The 15,151-nt window shown below is 47.8% G+C and overlaps 2 protein-coding genes and 3 pseudogenes across 2 annotated transcripts; 3 read left to right on the top strand and 2 right to left on the bottom strand.

Annotated features, from left to right (window-relative positions):
• Nucleotides 1-1,679: 1,679 nt before the first annotated feature.
• Nucleotides 1,680-3,403, top strand: LOC149109892 (uncharacterized; annotated as a pseudogene).
• Nucleotides 3,404-3,405: 2 nt separating this feature from the next.
• On the bottom strand, nt 3,406-4,815 carry LOC149109893 (uncharacterized). The gene has a single exon (XM_089294877.1). It carries the CDS (start codon nt 4,798-4,800, stop codon nt 3,406-3,408), a length of 1,395 nt encoding a protein of 464 aa, XP_089151003.1. The 5' UTR covers nt 4,801-4,815.
• A 46-nt stretch (nt 4,816-4,861) lies between these two features.
• LOC149109894 (uncharacterized) lies at nt 4,862-6,178 on the top strand (annotated as a pseudogene).
• A 1,155-nt stretch (nt 6,179-7,333) lies between these two features.
• LOC149109895 (uncharacterized) lies at nt 7,334-7,876 on the top strand (annotated as a pseudogene).
• Nucleotides 7,877-10,238: 2,362 nt separating this feature from the next.
• Nucleotides 10,239-12,554, bottom strand: LOC149109896 (uncharacterized). The gene is made up of 2 exons (XM_089295055.1): nt 11,352-12,554; nt 10,239-10,964 (listed from the first exon to the last, which is right to left on the bottom strand). The coding sequence occupies exons 1-2, from the start codon at nt 11,862-11,864 to the stop codon at nt 10,245-10,247; spliced, it is 1,233 nt and encodes a 410-aa protein (XP_089151181.1). The 5' UTR covers nt 11,865-12,554; the 3' UTR covers nt 10,239-10,244.
• Between the last annotated feature and the right edge of the window lie 2,597 nt (nt 12,555-15,151).

Raw genomic sequence — 15,151 nt, forward strand, 5'->3', positions numbered from 1 at the left:
CAAAACTGCCTTTCTGCCAATACAGGCAGCAGATTGTACCAATGATAATATGCTTGGATTATCCGGACTGCTATTTCGAGGGTTGTTGTTTCCCCTGTTTCGAAAGGGAGGGAACTATTCATAAACCATCGCTAAGTCCGCCGATGGAGTTAATACCTCTCATAGAAGCAAGCCCTGAGTACAAGAATTTTTTGGAAGTATGCTCCTGGGATGGTTATAATTGGCATGAGTGGTTCCTTTTTTGCAGGGAGCGTTAGCGAAAAAAAGGGAAGTGTTTACTAGTAAAAAACCTCATCGGCATCAAGCATAGCAGCAACGATCTCGCGGGTAATATCGCGCGAATTTTTTTGCCACTCAGGCATGAGATATTCGTGGGCGAGAAACGCAATCAAGTGGAAACAGACGAGCGTGTTTTTATAATATGCAAATAAAACCGTCTGTTTCTAAAAGTCAGTTCGAAGCGGCGGTGTCTGTTATTTTTTTTATCATTTCCGCTTCAACTCTGCCGCGGATGTCTTTCTCCATTTTCTGAACATCAACATCAGTAATCTTTCTCTTTGACGGTTGGCGAAGCATCTTTGCTCGGACATGTTCCTTCAGAGAGTTATACTGCTGAAACTCGGAAAGGATTGTGTCAAACTCGTGGGAAGACACTTCGTTGTTATTCAAAGCTTTGGAGAGCAACCTGTTGATTGTATCCCGCTTGGCAACGGCGAGCGTGGTAATCTCTTGATGTTTTTTTTATTTTCGAATCAAGTTTTTTGCTGGCGATTATCAGCCCCGAAGAAACAAGAGCGACGCACCCTCCAGCGCCGCCTAAAGGAACTGTTGCCGGCAGGCCAACCACAGACAGAGCGGAGCCAAAACTAGCGCTGGAAAATGCTGCTGAGAGAAAACTGGAGCCGGCAGCACTCCAATTAACGAATTTTCTAGCCCGTTTGTATTTTTTAGCAACGAGGCGATAGTGGGCGACCTCACCAGCCAAAGTGTTGGCAATCTCGTTGATCTTTTTCAAGCGGAAATTTTCAGAAGGTGCTACCAGTACTCGATAAAGAGGGTCGGCAGGCGGTGCGCTTGGAGGTAACAGATTTTCTGAAGACATTGTATATAAAGAAATTTAATTTAACTCTAATTCAAAAAGAAGTGGGCAGCCCTTGAAATCAAAGAGTTTCCCGTTTTCATCTTTGACGCTAATAGTGATGCTTTTTTGCGGACAACCCTGGTAGCTTACATTTTCAAAAGGCTTCCCTTTCACATCAAAAATGGCTAAGACATCTGACTTTTTGCCATTGAACAGATTCTGTTCTTTGTCGAGCAAATCACAATGAATGAAATATGTCGTTGGTGATGTAAGCATTTTCACGCGGGTTATATTCAACTTTCGCCCAATACCAAGAAAACTGGCTAAATCGAGATCAAGTTCAATTGGTTTCCCCCCCGAATTTCTGATTACAAGCTGACCAATAAGTTGATTTATTGCTGTTTCCAACTTATAGTTATATTTGCCGAACAGACCTTCCATTTCTTTTGCAATTCTTTCTAAACTGTAATGCCCTGGGAGTAATTTAGTAACTGACAAAGCTTTATCTTTGTCTTTATCTCCCAAGGTGGCTGAACCTTCCTTTTTCAAAGTGTCCCAGCTGTTGAACAAACTACAAGATATGAGTTTCATGAAATGTACTTTCGGTATCGGCTCTTCAAAATAGATAGTCTCTCCGTTCTGTTGTGTGACAATAGTGAGAACAACCATTTTATATTTAACAAACAAAATTGTGTCCAAATAAGATGGCGAATTTGTGGAAAGATCCTGAGTTTGTGAAAAAAGCGGATGCCGCGAAACAAAAGGCGTGGACAAATTTTTTAAACCACTTTCCAAAAGCGGACAAAAGCCGGTTCGTTTCACAAGAAAACATCGACGAGAAAAACAACGTAACCGCAGAGGTGTTTTTCAAAGAAAGTGAAGGCTCGTTTCAAAGCGTCTTCGGTTCGGACAGAAAATATTGGAGCGCGGAAATGAAACAGGCGCTAGGTTTGGGAGACAACGGAGGTTTTCCTTATCAATTGTCGCCACTTGGTTCAAAAGTTTCATTGCCCATCCCCGCGGAACCTTTCGACGGAAAAGCGCCAAAGTTGAAGAAAATATTCAACGCCGAAATCAAAATCTATGTCACGCCTGACCAATATTTCACGACAAAATTCAGAGAAATATTCCAAAAAACAAAACTCAGGCACACTTCTGGAACCGAATCAAAACACTGGTTAGGGGGCCTGACATGAAATATTGGCCGCAGCAGCTCAACTTCGCGGTTTTCTGCGCGACACAAGGGTGTGTAATTTCTCGCGAAATCTTTGACAGCGGGATTAATCTCCCCCCGCAGACAAGAGCTTTTTATATCTTCGACGTGTATTTCACGGTCAGGCGCATTTTGTACCAGCTAGGAGGTATTCAGAGCATAAGCGCTTTGCCCGGAGACCCGGCGTTCAGCCAAATGAATAATCATTATGACGTTGCTTCGTACAAAAGGCTATGCAACGAGTTCGGTATAGATCCGTCGAGTGATTTCCGCTACACGCACGGGGAAAACCACGGTCTGGGAAGCATTTATGTGTACGCGTCAGGCGCGACTAAAACTGACTATAAATACCGGGATGGAACAAATTCAGCGATGAAGGCGGCAAAGCGATTGAAGGAAACCTGATTTATTACATCGAGCCGGGTGCCCCTTCTGATACCCAATCGCACTGGTTCGCGCCAAACACAGCATCTGGTTTGACTCAGGCGGGGTTGTCGAGAATCAACCAGTCAATCGAGACTTTCGTTTACTGCATCCTGGGCGCGCAGGTAAATGTGAGAATTAGCATTCTGGGCTCTGGCGGCCGGGCGAAAGAAGCCCAAAGCGAGTTCCTGGTGCTGATGGAAGACGCGATCAGACAGCCCGACCTGGCCAAGAGCGTGCAAAGATACCAGCTCGCAGTAGATCAAGCGAAGGTCAGGCTCAATCTTGCTGTAGCCCCCATGGCCTGGCTTATGCCCGCGCAAATGATAATCAACACCGAAAGCACAATCGGTTACAACAACAAGCTGAAACAGGCGGTCTCCGGAATGAAACTGGGGGTCAACAACGAGGTAAACCCGGAGACAAAAAAAGCTGCGCTCAAACTCATGGCAGACGGTCCGTCAAAAATTAACCCTCCCAACAGCCATCCTTCAAACCCGATACACAAAGCCGCAACAGCCGAATCAAGGAAATCAGCTTCGACCGAAACTCAGCAAGCGCCACCAACGGTGCAAAAAATAGAGCCCAAGGCTCCAGATAAAACACCGCAACATGAAATTAACAAAACAGCTGTCATTGTAGGTGTAGTAGGATTATCGGCTTTGCTGTTCATGGCTTGGCGGTAAAGTTAACGCTGCTTCTTAAAATATTTTTCGAACAAAAACGCAACCGCGGTGAGAATAAGCAGCCAGGTGTGCTCTGCCAGAAACCCGACGACTTGGCCGGCGGCTTTGAACAGGAAGCTCACAATTGAGCCAATCAGCCCGGGCAGCAGGGAAGCGAGTTTCGCGCCAATATCTTTTAGTCCTTTTCCCAAAGCTTTCCCGGTGGCTTTCAAAGCGTTTGTGATTGAACCGACGACAGCGCCGATTATGATCCCCGCGGCGAGAAGAATAGCGGTCAATGTCACGCCATTTTTTTTAAAGATCTCTTTGACCCTTTCCAAGAGAGGCCGCCCCCTTTCCCTTTCCGCAATCTGAGTTTGCAAACGCGCGATCTCCTCGTTTCGTTCTTCCAATCTGCCTTCTGCGGCTTCTTTTTCGGAGGGCGAGGCATGCTCATCTTGGATGATTGCCTGGTCTTCCTCGTTTTGGCGCTGCAGCTCGCTTTCCTGCTCTTTCAGGGCGTCTAACGGTTTTGTTTGGTTAAGCCTTTCTTCCATGGCGTTTGTTTCACTTTCTTTTGCTGCGATGCTGGCCCTGAGTCTGTCAACCTTTTCTTGTTCTTTTTCTCTGTTTCTTGCTTTTTTTGTAAGCGAGTACAATTCTTTATTCTTGTTTTCAAGATCGCTTTGATAGTTCTTTTTCAGTTCTTTCAGCCTACGCAGCTCTGCTCCACTTTCAAGATTCGAGCCTTGATTTTCCTGAATGGTTTCAATCTGGGCATCAGTTTGCTCGATTTTACGTCTCAGAACTTCCACTTCTTTCTTTTCGTCTTCTCTTTGCGAAGCGAGTGTTTCTGCCTGTTGTAGTTGGATCTCTGCCTCTTTTTCCCTTTGTTTCATTTCTCTGATAGTATCCCGGTCTTCTACAATGACATCTGCAGCTCTAGGCCCAAGTTTGTCTTTAAAGGCGTCTGTAAAACTTTTCATGAAGTCTGTCCCGTCTTCTTTCATAATCTTGTACTCACCTCCATCCCTACCTATTGCAACAACTTTACTCTTGGTTTTTCCTCTGGTGCCTTTCATAATTGCAAAACTATCTTCTTTAAATCCGGTAAATACTCTTTTTAACCGGTCTATGACACTTTTCCGTTCCGAATCTTTTTGAATCAAAGGTTCATCTTCTCCAAAAAATGATGTCTCGGCATAAGAAGTGTCAGGCAGGCCGGAATGCTCGTGATGAAAAGTAATCATTTCCGTTTGTTCACCCTGGTTGTAGGGAGCGCCAGGTTGGTAGGGAGTGGATGCCCCACCTGGTTCAAAAGGTTGGGTTCTGTTAACCTCTTGTTCGTCATCGTCGTGGTCAAGCTGCTTTTCAAGGTCCGGATCTTTGTAACCAAATTCGACGCCGCCTTCCGCCATAGCAATATATTCCAATCGTGTTATTTTTTAAACTAGAAAATAATCGCCGGCGTATTATATAATGTCAGTGCCAGAGAAGCTTAGCCCAGCGTATACAAAAAAGACATTACGCGCCATGCAAGCGGAGCGAGCGGTCAAGCGAATCACCTTTTCCCGCACTGAAGCCAAACCCGGCGATACGCTGTATGTTTCAGTGCCCAAGCTGAACGTGAACGAGGTTCTGGTGCCGGGATCGCTAGCGCTCGTCTTTAACATCGACCTTTCTGGAGGGCACGCCAACAACTTCCTTGTCCAGAACGTCACGCGGGCGCTCGTTGACAGGCTGCTCGTGAAGTTTGGAGGCACTACCCTACAAGACACGGTTGGATACGGCATCTATAAAATCTTTGATGACCTTTTCCTTTCGCAGGAAAAGCGAGACGGCATGATTCTCGAAGGGATTCAGAGCGAGGATCTATGCAAGATCCGCTCAGGCGCGGGAGACAACAAAACCTCGGGCGTCGCCGCAGAAAACAAGCTGAATGAGGTATACGGAAGCAAGTACCGGATCAGGCTAGACCATCAGATCGTAACTGACCACGGCGCTTTCTACCCCTAGGCCCTTTACAACGACCTCGCATTCGCAGTAACCCTTGCTGAAGCTGAACATGTGGTCAATGGCTCTGATACAACCCAGCTGAAATACAAGCTGACCAACATCCAGCTCGAGTACGAAATGATCCGCAGCAAGACTCTGGCAGACGAGACGTACAGCGTTTACTCTAGCGGCAAAGAGTTCGCCTATGACCACGTGATGCGTTCTGAAGTAGTGATCTTCAAAAAAGACACCGACACGAGGCTCAACATCAAAGTCGACGCCCAAAAAAGGTCACTAAAAGCCATCCTGCTACTGTTCATAGAGCCTTATGGTGATGGCGCCAGAGATTCAGAAGAATACGTCTTCCCGGATCTGACGAAAGTCAGCGTCACGATCAACGGCTCGCCCAACATGATTTACAACAACGGCGTCGAAGGCAAGGACATGTGGGAAGAGGCCCAACGCTTTTTTGTGAAGGAAAAAAATAAAACCGAGCACATGAATGCGACAAAGTTTTACACCAGGGATAATGTCGGGCTTCTGATTGATACACGCTCCATGGCGGACCAAGAAATGCACGGAAGTGGCAAGCGCCTTGTGAACAGTACAGACGGTGTCCAGCTGGAAATCGAACGGAAAGCCGAAGGCTCAGGCAACGTGAACTGCCACGTATTTGTCATCGCCGACTCCCAGTTCAACATTATGGACAGACAACTAGATCTGTGCAGAATTGAATATGAACATGGACCCAAGCAAGATACCCTTCAACGCTCTCATCGTGGGACAAACCAATTCAGGTAAATCAAGGTTTATGGTGGACTAGATCTACGGCACTTTCCGCTTCAAGTTCGACTACATTGTGCTCATCTGCCCGACATTCGCGCACAACAAGACCTACCACAGAATTGGTGAAAATGATCCAAGAATGGATGTGATAATGTGCGAGCAGCACGACGTGGAAAAGTGGTTGAAGCTAGTGAGATTGCTTTTCGAGGGCTCCAACACGCTCATAATACTCGATGACTGCGCAGCCTCCAAAGATGTGAAAGGGCGTACAGGCGAGCTGGTGAATCTCGCCTTTTCTGCCCGGCATATGGGGATCAGCGTTTGGGTGCTGACCCAGAAGATGACCGGCATAACATCTTCCTTCTGGGAGAACGTGGCTGCGATCGTTCTCTTTTACACCCCCTCGGCCAGGACCACGAAAGCCATTTTTGATGATTACGCCGGCGAACTCTCCCCAGATGAGTACAAAGGTTTGGTTTCAAAGCTGAAAGAGCAAAAGTTCTCTTATCTTGTGTTCTCGCTTCGCTACCCCTACGGGGTAAAGTTATTTTGAATAAAAAATGAAAGTTGAATATAGCCTTGAACAATGGCTGAAGAAGTTATGAACCTACTTCAAACCGAGCCCGAGCCGTCGAGCGGGCCAGCTGTTGGCATAGTGCCAACCGCTCCCGGACCTGACATTCCTGCTCTTCGTGAGCAGCTGGCCGTGCTGGTGTCTACAGGCAAAGTCAAAGAGGCCATCGGAGTGCAGTTAACCCACGAGCAGGTGAAGCGCCTGAGCGACAAAGAGGTCGAGAAATACACCAAAAGGTACGAGACATACGTGGGCTCAAAGACAACTGAAAGTTTGATCGACAGCTTTATTTTTCTTGTAACCAAAGTGGTCGGAATGACCGTCAAAATCAAAGAAATCGACGCTTATCAAAAAGAGCTCAGAAACGACTACATCTTGAACAAAGAGCTCTCCAATCTGGCCGGCAACCTTGCTTTGAAGTGCGGCAGGTTTCTTGCTGCGGCCAACGCGGCGCTGATCACCACAAAACATATTGATTTTAACTCGCATTTGGAGAGAAAGGCAGAAGTAAAATTGGAAGAGGAATCCTCAACAACCGTCGAGAGATTGCAGACAAATCCTGAGTGAATTTGTAAGCATTATTATATTTGCACAGCATGTCTACCGAACAATCCGAGAGCGCACCTGCCGTCACGGCGCATTCGCAGGACGATACCCAGACAGCACCTGCCATCGATATCACACAGCAAGCAACAACTCCAACTGCAACAACTACAACGCAGCGCGTAAAAAACCCCAAGCCTGTGGCTGCTGGAAAAATGGTTGCTGAAAGAACGCGGCTGGCCCGGGAACGACAGAAAAAATCAGCTGAGGCTTACATGGCAAGCAACAAGGCGAAAAAAGCCACGACAGCGGCCCCTGAGCCAGCCCAGACTACAGAAGGCGAAAGCCCAAAGTGCAGCGGAGAAACAAATAGCAGCCTAAGCACCACCCAATGGCTTGCTGTTGGCAGCTTAGTCGTTTCACTGGTCGAGATTTATTACAAACGTGAAGAGCTCAAGGCCGTATTCGCCAAAAAACGCCTGAGCCCGCACCTGAGCTCACGCGTGTTGATACAGAACCTGCTCGAGCGACACAGTCAAAATGTTTTGAAAAAATGATTTAAACTTTTCCGAATGGAATATATATCAACATGCTTAATGTTGACGTTCCCCAGATTCTCATTAATTCATCCGCGATTATTGGTACCTGGTTTCTATATTTTAACATCAACAGCAAGGTTGCTGAAACAACCATTGATCTTTTGAGAGAACCATTTATTGATAATGACGCAGAAGAAGAAATAAGAAAAAGAGAAATTGTAAGAAGAATAGTAGAAGGAATGGAAGAAGAAGTAAGAAGAATAGAAGAAGTAAGAAGAATAGAAGAAGAAGCCGTGGGAAAGACAGATTAATTTTGTTTTAAAGTTTTGTTATTTTCTTATATCAACCGCTCTCATGTCAGACAACAAGCTTGTTAAGACCATCATGGACGCCGCTACTCTCACGGGCTTGGCCGCAGCGATCGCCTGGGCCGCAAAAAAGGTTGTAAAAGAGAATTTTACTTCTGATCCCAGCAGCAGTGCGATGAATTACGTGCAGTTCACCGCCGTCCTGGCGGGCAGCATTGCTCTCAAAAAAGCACCTCGAGGACCAAACAATCCTTCCCACCAGCGTCTGAAATTAATGATTTAAAAAAGACTCTGCTATATAACACCATGGCAATTACTGCAATCATCGATGTTCACGAGGCTGTTTTGAGAGCCGCTAGAGAAAAAGAAAAGAGCTACGATGAAGCAGTCAAGGAGTTTCTAGAGGTTTCCGATGAAGTAATTCTCAACCGCAAAAAACAAGTTTTCGACAGGGTTGTGACAAAAAGGCGTATAAAAAATGTGGAGTCTTTAACAAAGTACCACGACGGATTCGTCGAGGCGTATCTAAATGCCAAAGAAAAACACAAGATCGAACCAAAAAAACTTCTCGAATGGATTGCGACCAACTTGCAAACCTGCTGAAGACAAGAAGAACCTCAAACAGCGTCTGAAATTAATGATTTGAAAAAAAGACTCTGCAATATAGGACCATGGCGAACATGGCGATTATGGTTGGTGGGGCTGTGTTGAACGCCACGGCTTTATCGGTGGCAATTATCTGGCGAGGGCGCTTGGCGGGGGCGACAAAGCTGCACTTGAAGAAAAAAAGCGCCATGACAAAGCTCTCGAGGCGTACCAAGCGGCTTACGCCAAATACACGCGCGACCGCACCCATCTTCTCGACTGGATTGCGACCAACGCGCAAATAAAGGCGGAGGCCAAGCAGAACTTCACCAACACTGACTATGCCTTCAAACTCTACAACCAGGCGCATCCCGACGAACAAATGATACCCCCCGAAGAGCCAAAGTTCTCAGATTTCTATCAGCCGAGCGAGCAGCAGAAAAATGGTGAACTCATGTTCGTGGGCGCCGGGGCGCTCGCTCTGGGCTACGCAGCCTTCCGGTTCCTTTAAACTTTTTTACGCCTTACTTATAGTAGCGCAATGGACGTCAAACTTGCAAAGATATACTACGGTCCCGGGGGCTACTGGAAAGGTATCGCCGCTATCAAAAAATTAGCCGAGGCCGCCAAGGTACCTGAAGATACCGCAAAAAAGTGGCTGATCAGGCAAGCGCTCTGGCAGATATTCCTCCCCGCGCCGAGGCAAATTCCTCGGCGGAAATTCGACGTTTCCACACCCAACAAGGTCCACCAGGCGGACCTTCTTTTTCTGCCGCACGACAAACTGCCCCGCGGGCGCAAAGTTTTCAAATACGCTCTAACCGTTGTCGACGTGGCCAGCCGCTACAAAGAGGCCGAACCCCTGACTTCGAAAAATTCAGATGAGGTCGCCCAGGCCTTTCAGAAGATTTACAAGCGCTCGCCTCTGAAATGGCCTCAAATGCTGCAGGTTGACCCTGGGCGCGAGTTCATGGGCGATGTCACAAAAGAGATGGAAAAACACAAAGCATATATCCGGCGCGGGCGCGTTGACATTCACCGCGACCAGGCCATTGTTGAACGTTTCAACCGCACCCTGGCTGAGCGCTTGTTCGGCCACCAGTACGCCGTGGAAATTCGTCTCCCTGAGGGCAAGCGGTCCACTGCCTGGGTGAAAAGACTTCCTGAAGTTGTTTCAGCTTTGAACAACGAGGTCACAAACCTTATCGGCAAGAAACCAGCAGTTGCCATCAAAGAAAAAGCTGTTTATGAAAGGCGGTCGACACCTTATTCAAGGCCTGTTGGAAAAAACGAAAAAATACTCCCCTCTCTTGTCCAAGTTCGTTATCTCTACCAGCCCGGCGAGCTTGAAGGGGGTGTAAAAAGAGCCACAGACCCAATCTGGTCTTTGAAAGTTTACAACATTGAAAGATCTTTCACCAAACCAGATCAACCCGTTCTCTACTATTTACGCGACGGTCCCAAGCGCGGCTTCGTGCGCGAAGAACTGCTGGTTGTCCCCCAAACACTACTCTTCCTCCGGTTGACGTGAACTAAATGTGAAATTCGATTGGTTCGGTGTGTATCCCATCGGGCAGCACCCACCGCTTGTCGTAATAAGCGCTCAGCCCCAGCTTCTGCTGCTCGTAAGTTACCATCTGCCCGTCCCGCATCCTGAAACCTCTGTTGGTTGCCATATCTCTGCTGCCTTCCAACGCTCCCTTAAAACGCTGCCACGTGATCTCGTTCTGCTTCTTCGACATCCCCTTCGTGCTAAACTTCTTTTTTTCGCCCTCTGCTTCGTCGACGTAATGGCACTTCGAGCAGAGCGCGATCATCCGGCTGCCCTCGCACTCAAGCTTGAAGAGACCTGGGGTCCGACCGCTCCACTTGTCCCAAGCCAGCCACTGATTTTTTTCCGCCTCGAATTCTTGCTTCAGCTCTGGCCGGACAATGTCTTCGAGCCGTTCACCGGAGATTGCCATGTAGTTGCTGTCCGTGTCCATCTGGATCAGCTCGAGATCTCTTCTGTCAATATATTTGTCGAGAAAGTCGTAATAGAATTCCAACATTCGCAGCTTCGCCAGCTTGTATACAGCGATTCCAACCTGAAACGGCCTTCTGATTGTGATCTGCGGCTTCCGGCTTTCCAACTCATACGCCTGCCCAATCTCTTCAAGATCAGAGAAATACGCGCTTCGCAAGGCTCTGTCGACTACCTTCTCGTCTTTGGTGTAAATGGTGTTTGTTTGCCGCTCCAAGGCTTCAATCAGCTTCCCGTACGCGCTGTTTCCCAGCAGTTTGAACACTTCAGCGAGTAGCGCCTTGCTTTTATCCACGTCTCCTGTCCGGCGCGCCTCCGTCACCTGCTCCACGAACCAGGGAAAGATCTTGGCCGGTTGGTAGTCGATTGTTCTGTAAACCTTTGTGACTACCGCCCCGTGGTTCACGTACCACAGCAGCAGAGGAGCGTAAACCAAAAACCTTTCTGCAGACAGCGCCCCCACAATTTTTTTTCCGTCTCCGCGATTTCTGCCGGTTCAAGCTAAGTAATCGGCCATATGTTTCGGCACAGCTTCGGCAGGAACCTTTTTGTTATAAAAGAAAGGACACATCTCCTCAAACTTTGGGCGCAAGCGCTCGGAAATCTCGATGTCGACCTCGCCAAATCCAAACCAGCTTCTTTGTTTGAGCCTCTGCGTTAGTACACGGGCCGCCTCCGCTTGGAACTCGTCGTCGTAGTGCACGACCATTTCCTTCCCGCAAGGCATTTCTCTGAGCATGGTCGAAAGATAGAGGGCGTTGGCGTCGAGACCAACGATTTTTTTGCAAAGACGCGGTTCTGATATTCGATGAGACCTTATCCCTGTAACACCAACTTCGTGGTATCTTGTGAAAACCAGGCTAGGCCCCCCGACAACAGCTTCTTTCAGCATCTCATAGGCTTCTTTGCCCGGGCTGTAAAGCTCTGCGCCACGCTCAATCGCTCCCCGGAGCAAGTAATGCAAACTCACGCCTGGGATGCTGACAGCATCTTTCAGAATGTCGATTCCCTTCTCAGTGTAGAAGTTTCTCATTTTTTCCAGAGCCTCAAGGCCGGGAGCCACATCGAGATTGTTGTAGTAACGCAGCCAGTCTGAGAAGGTGCGCATTCCCTTTTCTTTGAACAACATCTGACACCCCTCCAATTCATCCCGGGTGAGCACGTATCCTCCCTTTAGCTTCGAATACCAGTCCTCGTATTTTGGGAGCCCAGGGAAATCAAACTTTCGGGGGTGTCAAACCATTCGTATGGAAACCACGATTTCACTGCCTTGCATTCGTAGGCTTTCACCCATTTCTCGTAGCTCGTCCCCGGCCCAAGGTAATTGATGATATCGAGTAACCGGAATCCGCAGGTGAGCAAGGACATCGTTTTGTTCCCGTTTTTTGCCACTCTGACTTTGGGGGATGTTTCAGCCAGGCGGCCAGCGAAGTGGTTTTTGATCAGATTCAGATCGTAACTTCCTGAGTTGAAGCCGACGACAGGAACCTGGTTGCACCATTCATCGGTTTTTTGTCGGTGCGCTTTTGGCAGCAGGAGCACGTCTTCTGGCACAAACTCCGCTCGTACCTGGGCCCGGATGTTTTTTCCGCGTCTCTCCAGCTCTTCCATAAACTTGCGGACCAACTCTGCGGGGTGTCTTTCGCAGATGTAGGTGGGCTCTCTTTCCAAGGTGTCGCCAACGCTCACCGAGATTGGCACGTGCGCATTTTCTATCGTGAGCGCGGACGTCGGTTGCTTCCGATGATTATTATCGCATTACGCCTCGAAATCGTACAAGCTCGCGTGCAGGTAGCTTTTTGTTTCGGCCCGCGGCGGATCACCAGCGATTTCTCCAACTTCGCACGCCCGGGCCTCGATAACTTTGAAGCCGGCCTCTTGCAGGAGTCTTGTTCGTTCCATAGTGGCTTGGTACCTATCTTCGCGCGTTTCGTCGTTTCGGTAAATGCTTTTGTCGCGATCGTGCGGGAAACATTTTCGACACCCGTGCCAGTGGCAGCCGTGATATTGAAATACAGTCCTCGTTGCGTGGTTGTATCCGTCGACAGGCGCGCGCTCAACCCAACGTTCGCCACTATGACCGCACATTGCGTGGTGAATGTGGATTTTCCGCCGCTTGGCTTCTCGCTCAAGCCACAGAAGCGATTGTTTGGAAGCGTTTTGTTTTGGGTAGAAACATTTCTCGAAAGCTGTCTGCGGGGCTTGGACCCTTTCCTCCGGGCAATAGATTACCGTTTTTCCTCCACTGCAGGTTTGGAAATGACGTTTGAGATTGCACGTTTTTGTGAATCTCTGGCAGCAATGCCCGCATTCATAGGTTTTCGCCAGCTTTGCGATGTCTATTATCAGGAAAGCGTGCCCTTCGTAAATTCCGATTGTCAGAATGTTTGTCAGCTTGGGATGCGCGTTTCTTCTGAGATACCATACCACTTCTCCATCTTCTCCACGCTCAGGCTCGTAGACACGTATTCCGAGCCAATCTGAGACAGCGGTGCCCTGATTCAGATGGATTTCAGCCTTGCCCAACTGATCTAGAGATGTTTTTGGGTGGTCGGTTGGCACGGTTTTCAGTTTGTAGAAACTCTTGGCCAAGCTTCGGGCTTCTTTTGTGCTTCGATCTACACGCGCTCATCGATGCACAGCGATGCATCGCCATAGGCACAGGTTGTCTTTATACGTGTCCAACGCCACTATTGGTCCTCCCCTCCCCCGCGCAAGGTTGCGCAGCCAGTCAGGTAACGGGCCTGTTCCCACCAACGGCTGCCTGTCAATCACAACCTTCAGGTCGACGTTAAAAAAGCTTTCAAACACCCAGTTTGTATTCGCCCTTGTAACGCTTTCAAACTCAATGCGTCTTGTTTCCTGGCGGCTAAGCCATTCTTCCGCCTCTGCCAGGCTGTTTATCCAAGGGGAGCCATGGTTTGTGTAGTACACAATCACCGTTTCATCTTCAATGTTGCGCAACTGATACGAGAAAACATGCCTCAGATAAAACGCCGTGACAACGTTTTACCGTGTCTTCTCCATAAAGTCTGGTGTTAGGTCTTTTTCCAGACCTCTGATGAAGCGCCATCGAATGTAACGCCGTCCTTTACTCTCTTCCCCCTCATGTTTTGCATCATCAAACAGGTCCAGAATCTCATTCTGGTAGTCTGTCGCTGTTCGGATGTTCTGCGCAGGGAAAGGGTCGTACTCCCTCAGAAGCTCTTGATTTTTTCTCACCTTTCTTTGCTGGGGAGGGGGTCTTGGTTGGAAAGGTTTTGGAAGTAATGGTTTTTGCAAACGCTTCTCCGTTTCTTGGGAAATAGGTTCATCCAGCACGTTCTGAACAACCTTTCTAACGGCTGGCTCGTTTTCTGCAAGTAATTGATCTAAATACCACAATGTCGCTGGATCAAATTTTGCAAACTCTTCTTTCAGAATTTCTTCAAACCTTTGGTCAACGGAAGCCATAGTGACTTGTGGTATAACATAAGGTATCATTTCTCTAATTGTGTTGACCTCAGCTCGAGCAAAACAAGTTCAAAATTTTTCTTTGCTTTTTTCCGCTTGCGAATAAGCCGCTGTTTTACCGCGCTCCCACCGCATGGAATGCAAAGACAGTAATCACACAAAACACCGACTCCACAGCCGCGACACGGAGCTGGCATTTTCATCCCTTTCTTCAGTTGATAGTTGTGCTGCCTGCAATAAGCGCCGACACATCTCTTTCCGCAGCTTTCTTTCCGGCTACGCATCAACCACGCACACTTGTTTGTTGCTCGAAGCATCGCTTATGTTCGGGCGGTATAACAGCGGGGTCGTTTGTTTCTAATTGGTTGCCCTCCCGGTTTCACAATTCCAAAGTAGTATATAGGGAGTTTAATGAATACTGTTTCAAGGAGGGACCCAGTATTTCCCCGTTTTACAACCCCCAGGTTCAACCGAAGCGAGCTTGCGAGCTTCGGAATTAACGCTGGGGGTTGTAAAACGGGGAAAACGGGGAAATACTCCGGTATTCATTAAACTCCCTATATACTACTCAAGGAATACGAACCAGGGCGCTTATATGTAGTTTTATGCTCTGAGCCAACGGAAAAGGTTGATTTTCAGGGTCGAAAACAAGACTTCAATCTCGCGCTGGGAATGAATAATAAGATCTGCTCACGCTAGTTGTAAGCTTACGCGTATGTTTTTGAGTTTGTTCTGACTTAAGAATATAGCAAGAAAACTCTCTACTCTGGTATCGAGTTAATTTGTGAGTTTCTCAGACAATGGTTAATCATAACCAAAACCTGTTTTGATGGTTTCTTATTATTTCTGCTTGTTTGGTGAGTTTGCAAAAGTTTTTGAAGGGAAAGTCTGACGCGTACAATTAGCTCATTTGCATAGTGCAGCTCGTGCACTTTCAAGTCCGAGTCGGTGTTTTCAATTGTC

The sequence above is a fragment of the Orbicella faveolata genome, unplaced genomic scaffold (assembly GCF_042242905.1).
Source record: "Orbicella faveolata isolate gen_17 unplaced genomic scaffold, um_ofav_v1 contig_25, whole genome shotgun sequence".
In the NCBI taxonomy this organism is placed as follows: Eukaryota; Metazoa; Cnidaria; class Anthozoa; order Scleractinia; family Merulinidae; genus Orbicella; species Orbicella faveolata.

Excerpts from the sequence above, each read along its gene's own strand:
- LOC149109896 (XM_089295055.1), bottom strand. The coding sequence starts at position 11,864 with ATGTTGTTCAAAGAAAAGGGAATGCGCACCTTCTCAGACTGGCTGCGT. Across the intron at positions 10,965-11,351 it reads GCTGGTTTGGATTTGGCGAG|CTGATTGAAGCCTTGGAGCG; the intron begins GTCGACATCGAG and ends GCGTACGGGAAG.
- LOC149109893 (XM_089294877.1), bottom strand. The coding sequence starts at position 4,800 with ATGGCGGAAGGCGGCGTCGAATTTGGTTACAAAGATCCGGACCTTGAA.